General features: G+C 40.9%; 1 protein-coding gene across 1 annotated transcript; it reads left to right on the top strand.

The window, feature by feature from the left end:
* Nucleotides 1–40: 40 nt before the first annotated feature.
* Nucleotides 41–7719, top strand: SLC35G1 (solute carrier family 35 member G1; the record flags this gene model as incomplete). The annotated part of the gene is made up of 3 exons (XM_079719347.1): nucleotides 41–269; nucleotides 4819–4999; nucleotides 6981–7719. Exons 1-3 carry the CDS (start codon nucleotides 92–94, stop codon nucleotides 7717–7719), a joined length of 1098 nt encoding a protein of 365 aa, XP_079575473.1. The 5' UTR covers nucleotides 41–91.
* Nucleotides 7720–12800: the final 5081 nt, after the last annotated feature.

Consider the following 12800-nt stretch of genomic DNA (forward strand, 5'->3'; position numbering starts at 1 on the left):
CCACCTCCGCGGGCCGGAAGAGCGGAGCAGTGGAGCCGCGGCTGCCGGCGCCAGACGCCGCGGTGGCCGCGGGGAGATCGCCGGCTGGGCGATGCGGCCCGTGGACGACACTGGGGCCGCCAAGCGGCTGGAGTCTGGGCTGCCGCTGGTGGACATCCCGCCCCCGGGCTCCAGGCAAGAGTCGGCGGCCACCGAGGTAGCGGAGACGCCCGGCCCCGGCGGGTGCTGGCAGTGTCCTTCCTTGCCGTGCGGCTCGCGCGCGGAGCAGGGTGAGTGCGGCGCACGGACCCTGGTGCGGGTGTCGCCCGTGGGGGACCGGGCGGGCGCCAGCGGTGGGGGTCCCCGCAGCCGCCGGCCGGGGGCCCCGTGTGGACCGCGCCCCCCCCCCCTTCCCACCCTGATCGGAGCTCGTGAACATCCTCACGCTGTCACCTGGGGGCGGAGGGTGCGGGCTGTAAAGCAGAAGCCCCCCGCGCCCCCGTCGGCGGGAAGAGCGCAGAAAGTTTCTGATTGTTTTGGAACCCCTTTGGGATTCTGAAACTGTTCCTATAATTAAAGTGATTAAAGTGTTGCGGGCAGGATCATGGAGTCAGATTGCCGTTCGGTGCGCCCTGCCCGAGATTGGGAGTCAGCGAGAAAGGCCATCCCGCAGCTGGCCGAGGTTGGGAGGAAGCTAAGCAAGAGAACTGATCTCAATGTAAACGGTGTTGCTTGAAGAGGAAGTTGAAAAGCATCGAGTCTAGAAAAACGTTTGTCTCAGAGTTTTAGAATCTTGGAAAGGCAGAGTTGAGTGGGACTACTACTGGTTCTTAACCTTTTTGAGTTACAAGGAATTTGTAGCAACTGATGCAAAATGAAACAGAGGCACAATCTTACAAACACGGGTAAGAGGTTCACGGACCCGCCTCCAAAGCCAGGGACCCCGTGTGAGAAACCCTTTATCTTATTCAATGTCTTCCTTTCACAAATGATGAAATTGAGGCCTGGGAAGGTGAGGGCTTTGGGAGGGTTTTTTTGTTTTGTTTTGTTTTTCCGAAGATCTAGCATGTATGGATGAGACACTTCACAGGTCCGGGCAGCACCAGGGATAGGATCCCAGTTTGCTAGCGACCCAGCCCAGAGCCCTTTCTCCTAGCCCCAAGCACATTCCTCCTTGAACTCCACCACCCACCTGGAGCAGCTTCCTCAAAGAAAAGAGAAATAGGCAGATGTCCTTTCAAGACAAAATTACACAATCTGCACCGTCTCATCCTCTGGATCACCTCCCTTAAGTGTGACCTGGGATTTCTGTGTCTTTTAGCTGACCCCGCTTTCTGTCTGCACTTCTTGAGAGTCAGAAAATTCACACATTTTGTAGAGAGACAAACCGCAGGGAGATGGTTGTTGCTGCATTTTTGTCCTTAATGCTAAGAGAAATGATCAGGCTTCAGATCATTTATGTAAGGGTTACCTTCAGCTGAGCTGACCAGATGTGCAGCTTTGAAGAAGTCAGTTTCTCATCTTAGCATCCTATGGCTGAATGTTGTTACGATGGACTGCTGAGTTAGTCCTTGCAAACTTTTAAACGATTCCCCTGTTTGTGAACCAAAGAGGAATACTTCAGGCAGAAGGTGGCAAAACCTACGTAAGCAGTTGCACTTAAGAATCTTGAGGGGTCTTTTAATTTCAAAGCAAGTTGCTAATAGTAAGCCTTAGTAATACTTATTACTATAAGGTGACCAGATAATATTCCAAAAACGGGATTGCCTTAGAAACACTTTAAACCTCCGCACTGTGGTCATTGATCTTTGTGACAGTATCATTTTAGCCTCTTAACCCAATTGGTTATCTCAAGAAAGTTCATTTTCAAATTCAGGTTGAAACTGTTACCCATTTTGCTTACATTCTTGGATAACCTTCACAGACAGCACACAGCTATCCTAAGACATCTGTTTATTTTCTTGAGGGACAGTGTGGGTCTTAGACTGAAGCAAGGAGAAGTTGTCTTAAGTCTGTGCCTCACATCCCCCTGGAAGGAGTGAGTTCCTTAGGGTAGCAGTGGCCCTGAAACCAGTAGAGCTTTTTACAGTGACCGAGGTCCCCTATTTCAGTGGGTCTAGGGTAGGGCTGGCCGTGAAGTTTTAGAAGTTCCTCAGTTGATTCTAATTCCCAACCTGGGTAGTGAATCACCAGTTTAAAGCAGAGGATAGAGAAAGTGAGCAACTTTTCAGTTTTCTTCTGACTCAGGAAATCGCACTGTGGCCACTTACTTAACTTGAATTATTTAGAGTTTTCAAATTATTAGATATGTTTTCCGTGGAATATGAACTTGGAAGCATATTACATAGGCAAATGCCTCTTTGGATTATGCTACTCTCTTGTCCATCTCCTTTGACAGAGAGAATTGAAATTACTATTCTGTAAGAGACTGAGGTTTGCCTGAGGAGAACCAGTCCTCAGTCTTATAACAAATAATCAAGTTCAACTAGACCTTGTAACTTAAAGTTTTAAAAGAGTCAAAATATCATGTTAAGTTAAAATATTCCTGGAGAAAATTTTAGAAGTTTAGGTTGGAGAAGATCCTTGAAATATAGACCAGGGAGATGTTTTCTGTCCTCGATCTTCCTATTCTGTTCTGCCTGAGGGCGTAGGTTCTATGTAAGGATTGGGTTTCTTTTAAGAAAAACTATTTTGGGGCTTCCCTGGTGGCACAGTGGTTAAGAATATGCCTGCCCATGCAGGGGACATGGGTTCGAGCCTTGGTCCGGGAAGATCCCACCTGCCACGGAGTAACTTAGCCCGTGCACCACAACTACTGAGCCTACGCTGTAGAGTCTGCGAGCCACAACTACTGAAGCCCACGTGCCACAACTACTGAAGCCCGTGAGCCTAGACCCCGTGCTCTGCAACAAGAGAAGCCACGGCGATGAGAAGCCCGCGCACCGCAATGGAGAGTAACTCCTGCTCGCTGCAACTAGAGAAAACCTGCGCACATCAACAAAGACCCAACACAGCAAAAATAAATAAATAAATAAATAAAATAAATTTATAGGAAGGAAGGAAGGGAGAAAGGGAGGGAGGAAGGAAGGAAGGGAGAAAGGAAGAAAGAAAGAAAAACTATTTTATTTGGACCTGAATTCTGAAATTTCAGAAACTGACCTCTAAGGCTGACCAGAGCCAATACATGTATTTTGTGGTGCTTAACTTGGAAGTCTTCTAAAGCTTCCTTCTCATGGGCTGAGTGGGTATGTGCAGTTTAGTTCCTACAGTATCTGAGCACATAGATATAGAACAGAACGTGGAGGATTCAGGCACTTATAATGGATAACCTATTACATGACGACTGCTAGCTCCAAGTCATTCTCTCCAGCAGTACACCTAGAACAGGAAAAGGTGGAGACCACTGACCAGAATGGCATCTTTTACTACAAAGGCTGTAGTGTACCCCCAGGAAGATGGTGCATCATCAGAGTTTGGTCCCACTTTGCAAATTGTTTGTCACTTGTGGGCAAAGGTGTTTAATTAACATGAGGATGTTGAAATGTACTACCTGGTGTTTGTGTTTATCAGAAAAGGGCATTAAAACAAACTTTGTGCAATACTGTTTTATGGCTGAGTAACCCATTGTAAATCCCTAGATTGGAATGAAAATCCTTGTTTTATTACAAATTGCATGTGCCTACACATCCTTCACCTCTGCTATGCTCTTAACTAACAAGGGCCAGTACTGTGTTTCCTTCCTATTCTGTCCTTGTTTTTGTGTTAGTTTCAAAAAAGAAAAAAAAATATTCCTCAGTGTGTGGCCTATCTTTTAAGGAGGTCTCTGCTTAACATGTTGCATTTTGCTCTCCTCTGAATGATGGGGGTGAGATTGAAAGCAGGTTCTACTCCTGTCTTAGGCAGCTGTTTAAGACAGAGGCAGTGGCTGCTCCTACAGACTGTCATTAATGGATTGAATACTTGATGCCCTGGAGAAAGCAGAAGTTTCCTGGTTCAGATCAAGCCAAGAATTAGATGGCAGTCCTGTTTTTTGTTTTTTGCTTTTTTTAATTTTTAAGCACTTTTAAGCATTTTTAAGTACTAAGTCAGAGGGATAGATAACCTAGCCCCTGGCCTCAAAGAGTTTATGTTCTAAATGGAAGATAAGTCGTAAACCGTGAAAACTTTAAGATCTCCTTAACTGTTCAAAATAACTAAACAGCCTTCTCAGATTATGCTTTTGCCTGTGGTGTTAGACCCTACATCTTTCCACGAAATTTTCTTATATTATTTCCTTCAGCAAATATTTATTCAGGGTTTTCCATGGGCTAGGCCTGAACAGGGCAGATGAGATCTTAGCCCTGGAGGAGCTTACAGGCTTGTGGGGGAAGTCAGCTAATCAACAAGTAGCCATATCACACAGTTAGGACCTGTTTTCCAGAAAAGAACACTTTCTACATAAAGCCGAGTTCACCAAAGAGATGATATAAAATATCACTTGGAAGTATTTTTCTCTAGCTATCTTGATAAGCATTTCTTAAAGATTTCTTTCACCATCTTGGCAAGCTTTTTACTTCTTTTTGACTTTAGGAGTGAGGGATGAGTCTTCAGTGAGCCAAAGAGATCCATTTTATAGGGTGAACTGCATTTTAAAAATGTAGGTTTAAATTGTTGCCCTTTGTCTATGGTTCTTTATTCTTCGTGGAGAAAATGGTTCAGATCCAGAGAACGGATATGCTTAGGAGGTGATTTTTGTATCCTGTTAGCTATTAATATTGTTCCATTTTTCTCAATTTCTAAGTAAAAGTGATTAAACATACCCTTGGAAGCAAGGACTAACCAGAATTTAATCTTTTTCAGAAGCTGAGAAGAAAGCACCCTGTCCTGGACTTGGCTTGTTTTACACATTATTGTCTGCGTTCCTCTTCTCAGTGGGCTCTTTATTTGTTAAAAAAGTGCAAGACATCCACGCTGTAGAAATTAGTGCATTCCGATGTGTGTTCCAAATGCTAATCATTATCCCTTGCTTAATATACAGAAAGTAAGTATTTCTTACCTGCAAAGTAGAAGGTATTAATAAATGTTTGTAAGTCTTTTGACCTGCTTAAATTATCTGCTCTACAGACTCTGCTTTATCCCTCTCACAGATTTACCAGTCCCTACACCCTTTGGCTCAGATTAATGAAAAGTCACAAGGATCCACCCACAGAAGATGCTCTCATAAGCACCAACCACATGCCCAAACAAAGGAGGGGAAAGAGATTCAGTTATTTACCACCCCCTATTTTGAGAACAAAGCTTTCCTTGTACAATTCCCCCCATCTTGTACCACCCTCCCTCTTTCCTTTGGCATAACTAGTATTTGGAAGAAAAAAGTAAACGGGAGGAAATAGTAGTGTCTCCTAGTGTCAGAGGTTTCTTTAAGTAGAACAGGCTGCTCTCCTAGCAGGGCAGACAGAAGGTTACAGTAATAATATTTAGGTCTTCCCACTAGGGTGCCATGGGAAAGGGAAAAGGGGATCTTGAGAAAGGCCTTTTTAGCTCTTTTCTTGTTCAGTGTCCTCATCTGTAAACTGGAGGGAATGATATCATTTGTCCTCTACCCTGTACGAAAACTGTAGTCCCCATCCTTACTCTTCTCTCCCCGCCCAGCCTCCCTTCCCCTTCCACATGGACCCCATACACACACCCTCCCCAGGTGAAAATTATACCTCCCCCACACTGTTGTAACCTCTACACACCCCTGTGTACTTAGACGCCTGGGAGGAGCGCCTGTTGGGTTCCTGGTGGCTGCTTGGCTCTTTTTCTCTTTGGGTAAAGATGCTTAAACTCCAGAATAAAAGCTTCAGTCACTTGCTACCAAAGTCTCTTTGTATCTATAACTCAGTGCAGATTTACTTAGAATAGTTTCACTCCTTATCCCAAGTCTTTGGTGAAAAAGGTGAAAATCCGCTAAGATCAAAAATATTGTCAGAAATTCCTGTGTAGGTGTGGACAAGTCACAATATTTTAGGAAATGATGGTAGGTAAGACTTCAGAAATGTCTAAAGGTGGCAACAGACCACTGATGCTAACACAATCATTCTCTCCATTTTGGAGTAAAAGTATTGGCAGGAAGGCACTTAGAAGAATTTTCTTAAATTGTTGGCACTAATCTGTTTTGACCCATTTTATGTTTCACTATCATGAAAAACTCTTAGCTTTTCAAAGTATGGACCAAAGGTGACCACACTTTCATTTCTAACTCCAGAGACCAAGGGCTCCCTATATCAAGCCTAGACACTGCTCTAAAAAGGCCAGCTCTGGCACAGACCAATGAGCCGCACCTAGCCAGGAACTTACACAGTACTCTGCTTCGTAAATATTTAATTGTAAAGCATTTGAACAGCAGTTATTATATTTATCCGAATGCTACAGTTTCTTTTCCAGTGTACTTTAACTCTTTTCCTAAGGAGAACAATGAAAAGTTGTCTCATATTCAATGGCTGAAATAAATTTTAGCATTGCTTTCAGCTGTAACAGAAAAACTAAGATTGAGAATGCACACTCGCATTCCCAAGTTTTCTTATACAGGGCAGCTAAATAATGAAATTGTATTTATTATAAAAATAACACTTTTCATTACAGAAAATTTTGGGAAAATAAATAGAAAGGAAAATTACCTATGAGTCCACCTCTTAAGGTATAATAACCATGATGAACATTTCAGTATATTTTCCTTTTTGGCTTTTTTGCAGGCATATATCTATACCTAGGGAAAATAATATCTATATTTGCTGACTTATACTATTTATGTATTTCTCTTGTGCTATTTTTGCTTCTACTGTGAACACTTTAATGTCATTAGCTATACTTAGGAAACACTTTCTAAAAGGTGTATAATAGTTGTAGACATTATAATTAATTTACTATTTCCTGTTTTCTGATAGTTAGGACTTTTAAGATAATGCTTAATTTAAAAATGTAATTTGAAAACAAATACCGAGTTCATTTAATATGCATTCCTTCCTTTGAATCTACAGAACTGGGTTTATAGGCCCCAAAAGTCAACGAATCTTCCTCCTTCTCAGAGGAGTCCTTGGTTCTAGTGCCATGATCCTTTTATACTACGCCTACCAGTCAACATCCCTCGCTGATGCCACGGTTATCTCATTTAGCTGTCCAGTGTTTACGTCTATAATTGCTTGCATATTTCTCAAGGAAAAGTATAGCCCTTGGGACGCTGTCTTCACTGCATTCACAATCACCGGAGTGATCCTTATCGTGAGGCCGCCATTTTTGTTTGGTTCCGAAGTCGTGGAGACCGATAAAGACTATTCAGTTCACCTGAAGGGTGCTTTCGCAGCACTTGTACACGCTGTGTTTGCTGCCGTGACTTTAGTTATCCTAAGGAAAATAGGGACATCTGTGGACTACGTGTTGAGCATTTGGTATTATGTAGTAGCTGGCCTTACCGAGTGCGTCATTGCCCTTTCTATATTAGGAGAATGGAGTCTGCCGCACTGTGGGTTGGACAGGCTATTTCTCATACTAATTGGGCTGTTTGGTTTGGGAGGTCAGGTGTTTCTCGCAAAAGCCATTCAAATAGAAAAAGCAGGGCTAGTAGCATTAATGAAGACTATGGATGTGGTCTTTGCTTTTATCTTTCAGATTATTTTCTTTCATGATGTGCCGTCGTGGTGGACAGTGGGTGGCTCCTTATGTGTAGTGGCCAGTAGCATTGGAGCAGCCATCCGTAAATGGTACCAGAGCTCCAAATAAAGCATCATTGCTGAAATGTGTATTTCTTTAAAGTACACCATCACCCAGTTGAGACATACCACCCGCATACACACCTGGAAAATCTGCATTTACTTCATTGACTATATACAATACATTTCATAGTTAAGGTACCAGTTTTGAATATGGTATGTCTTTAATTAATTGAGGATAGCCAGTCAATTGGGTGTAGCAATTATTATTTTTTGTGTGTGTCAGTTATTTTTTGGTTTTGGTTTTGGCTTTGGTTGTTGGGGTGGCATTTGGTAAGAGAACACATCATTAGTTGAAGAAAAACTGCACAATTTTTTATGACTCCTAAGTATAAATATATGTAATTTTTAAAAGTGTATTTTTGGTACTGATGGGATATAGGTGGGAGGAAATTTTAGATTCTCTTTTAGCAGTGTAGAGGCTAAGAAACTTATTGATAATAATGCTGCTGTATAATTAGTGTTGTGTTGAGAATTCATTTGAAATGTAATCCCATTTAGGAGGCCAAAGCTGAAACCTGGAGTAGGTGCCTACTTAATGGTATTAATAAAACAAATGAATTAGCCTTATTTTCAAGGCTTTTATAAATTATTGTCATTCTTTTAACCCATATTTGTGCCTTTTCACTTTAGTGCTGAAATTTTCATACATAAACTTAAAAAAATATTTAAATCACCAAATTTGGCTAATAGTTTTCTGTTTTAGTGGCATTATCATCTGTAGCTACATTCTGTAAGTCTAATTGTCCTCTGTTTTTTTGAAACTGCACTAAATTTTTCTTAACTTTCTAAGTTAAGGTGTTTAAAAATCATAAGAAAGAAATCTTGGCATGGCCAGTGTGCACATTTCCATCCTGAAGTGTTTTCCCTATACTAGAAATGTGATTTTCTATAAATTCTCTTTGAATTTATGGTGTGATGCCAAATAAAATTTTCTCAGGGCTTTATTAGGTTGAACCATAAGAAATTGATGAGATTTTACCTTTTTAACTTACAAAAACCATAGTTCCTTATGGTTCACCCTATTAAGATACCTCTCTTACCTTCTAAACCAAATACTTAGGGGACTTGGAGTATATATTTTTTAAATTACTTTTTAAAATACAGTAATCCTAGTAAACTTATTTTTGTAGTCTTTTTCCCTTATGGAATTATTTATAATAATGCTTCATGTTATATAGTAAATGTAAAGACCTGTGAATCCATGGTCGATTGATTTTTGTAGTTTCTTCAATACGAAAACAAAATCACTGTTAAATTCTAGTTTATCAGTATGATATTAAGTGTCAGTGCTGCACCATGATACTAACATCATGAATTCAAACAACACATTTTATGTCTGGAACTTCATCAGGCCAGTATTCTGCAGTTAAAGAGAGAATGTAATATTTAGGAAACCTTGGGAGGTTAATCAGGAAGTAGAGAGTACACGCAAATGGCTCTTTGTCACAGTGAACCCTTTACTGGTGAGGCTATAATGGTCTCCAGCTCTTACTGTGTCAGAGCTCTTATCTTAAGCCTACAGATTTGAAAGATTATAGGCTCTTTCCCACTGTTTCATCACAATTCTTCCAAAGTAAGAAAGAATTTGGGCTTCTGAGGTTTATGCCTTGGTGAGAAAAGGATCTTTTCCAGTAGTTCCAAGAGGAAATTTTTGGCTTGCTGATCTTCCCAAGTGCTTCCCACCAGACAAATCCTAAATGAAGTCTGTTTAGGAAAGTCCCACTTTATAACTTTAGCCTAATCTGCAATATTAGAGTTTAGAGTTGCAAAAGCATCATTTTGCAAGTATGTTAGATAATTATAGACTTAGAGCGTCTTAGGGCTTAAGGGTTAGAGATCCTCTTGTAGGAGACATGCTCCATGTTTAGGGATGCTAGGGAGGGGACCTGCCCAAGATGGGTTTCCATGGTCTTATTTATCCCTCCTTTAGTTCCATGATTAAGTACGGAAAGTAAACCACTGCTTGAGCTACATAAGGTAAATGAACTCTCAGGGAACCCTCTCCTGGTTCTTTACCTTGCACAATAAAAGAACCTATGGGACCTTGAAAGTTAAATCCCTTTGGGGGCCTGTACACTAGAGACATGTTTTATTTCAACAGTGTGGTTTAAGTGCTTGAATATCACAATATATGACCAAATTTGGAGAAAATGTTTCTTCTCCCAACTTTTACAGGGTGTGACTCTTAAATACTTTTATAATGTCCAGGGTATATATACAAGGATATGTATTGTAACAATTATGGGTGCGTATATTTTTCAAAGACTGTAGTTCCTATATCTTGAAAAGGGAACTATTTTCATAAACTGGTTTTATTTTATAATTGCTAATAAAATTAATATGCAAGAAAACTATATTTTGGTTTTTATGATTATAGCATATGTGCTAGCTAATATACCTTATTTCTTTTTTCATCCATGTGCTTCAAAATGTACTTCTTAAAGAGATTGACCTCTGGCCATTCAGTTATGATGTAATAAGTTTCAGTTTGTTTATCTGTCTCTCTGATACTGTTACATCAAATCTAATGTCTCAAAAATAAAGGTCCTAATCTTATGTTCCAGTGAGGCCTTTATTTTTCTAGATCCTCAGAGCTTGGAGCAGCTTTTGTTCCTATAGCTAATCTGTTACTAAGTCATGAGTGTCTGTCTTCTTATTGTCTTGTGAATTCTTCTTTCCTCACCTTTCCACTGCTGCCGTCTTAGTCCGAGACTTATCACCTCACACCTAAATCACCACAACAGTATCCTGGTTATCTGCTTCTAGACTCTTTCTTCCACTCAGATCCTTGTTCCACTGCCAGACTAATCTTCCTAAGGCCCTTCTTTCATTGTTACTCTGGTTCTCATGTAGCCATAGCAATGCCTTCTTATGTACCACATCACCTCCAAATTATTCATCTGACCCTATTCCTACTTTTCCAACTTGATTTCTTGTGTCCCAATACAAATTGGATACTCGGGTCAGTCTCCCCACCAACTCCCACATTTGCCAAGAGATCCCTTCCTTTGTGTTTCGCCCGCTTTCTTTGCCCTCTAAAGCCTCTTAGTCTCCAACGGCTCAGCTGAGCTTCTGTTTCTTCCACTGTCTCCAGCTTCTCCCACCCATACTAGTCCACCTTGGAAGAATGGATATAGCACTGGATTAGCTGTCTGAAGATCTGGGTGTGGTGTAATCACTTTCCAGCTAGGCCCTTCCATTTAGTGTCCTTGAGCCTGTTTTCCTCATTTGCTTCAATTATTAAATAGAAAAATATTACTTGCCCCAACCCATGTTACAAATAGTGTCATAGAAGGACTTGTAGACCACAAAGGAGGACAAAAACACTTAAGTATTGAACTGTGGTTACTATGGTAGAGTTGAGCATTCACTTCCTCTTCAAAATGATGCCTAGCCCAGGGTCCTTCCCCCTGAGCAGTCTCACCAGGAAGGGTATGACAGTTTTCTGGATTACAAACCTCATTTGGCTCCCTCCTGCTGGCACAGAATTCTACTGTTGGACAGCTCTAATTTCCTGGCTGATCTGCCCATGTAGGGCTGCCAGTGGTCACCAGTCTTTTTATCTTACCCATAGGTGTCACCGTCTTTCCAGTTCTGGCTTTAGCTCTGTGAGTATCACACCTGGCTCTCACTAGGGGGGTGAGCCTGATTCTCTGTGCGTTTCACATGCACTATTCTTCAAACTCAGCATGGCTCTTCTAGCCTCTTATCTTTTCACCCAATAAGCATAATTAGTCTACTGAGGGTAATCCAGTAGGAAGAGCCAGATCTCTTTGATAACATGCTGGCCGCTGATCTAGGTGTATGGAGCCATGGTCAGTACTGGGCATGATGATTTGGTAATTACAGTGTAGGCTGGGCACATGAAGCCTGGGCATTACCCCAAACACACTACTGTATGACCCCTTTGGTCCCTTACATCAAATCTAATACAGCTACCGTATTCACTTAGAGTTCTGCAAGAGGGACCCTCTGTGATCCACAAAGACCCATTCAAGTTTTAGCCTATTTGAACACCAGATTTGGAAAACCAGTTCACAAAGAACCCATGAATCTTGACACTGCCCATCACTTCCTGGAAATGGTGGGTGAGGATTTATAGCAGGAGGGTAAGGAGGAGACATATCTGGTGTCAAGGTAGGGCAGAAAATGTTTTACCATAGAAGTCCAGTCCACAAGAAAAGGTTCCACGAGGTGCTATGCCAGCTATCACCTCCTAAGCCAGATTTGCAACACTATGAAACAATGCTGTTTTTATCACTAATTTAAAAAAATAGTTACTTTTCATAAGAAAAGTTATGTTATTTATGTTATAATGGAATCATTTTAAATAAACAAATGGAAACTTTTTAGTTTTGCTTTTAAATATTGTAAAAAATATATATCCCACATGAACCAGAAGCTCTTTGGAGTCCAGTTCTCAGAAATGTTTAAGAGAGTAAAGGGGTGCAAGACCAAAAGCTTTCTGAGCCATAGGTTTCATAGAGGTATCAAATTTGAAACCTTAAAAAACAAAGATTAAACCCATCCCTTCTATTTCATGAGGTTCTGACAGTCTGAAATGCAGCTAAATATCAGTTTGTAAATTAGAAACCTCTTTAATGTGGAGTTTAATTTTAGAATTGTGAAGTTAAATAACTAAATCTATATGAGGTCCAGATTATGTACCCGAGAGAGAGCAGAGGAACAATAAGAATCCAATTAGCCCATGGTCATTGGGTCATAACAAATTGTCTCCATTACTTCCTATGTATGTGCTTTGGTTCCTTTGTATGTGTACTTTAGAAAACTCAGAAGACTTTGCTACTCTGTAGGGTAGCACATGCATTGATACAACTTCTATGAAGGGCAATTTGACAACATCGATTAACTTACAGATGCACATATTTTTTCACCCAGAAATTCCATTTCAGGAATTTGTCTTATAGATATACTTGCTTACTGCAAAATGACATATGCAAGATTATTTATTACAACATTACTTAATAGCAAAAAACAGAACTAGCCTGAATGTTTCTCAGTAGGGTACTGGTTAAACAAGTAATGGTACATACACAAAATACAATGGCATTAAAAGTAAATTAAGCC

Source organism: Hyperoodon ampullatus (genome assembly GCF_949752795.1).
Source record: "Hyperoodon ampullatus genome assembly, chromosome: 1".
NCBI lineage: Eukaryota > Metazoa > Chordata > Mammalia > Artiodactyla > Ziphiidae > Hyperoodon > Hyperoodon ampullatus.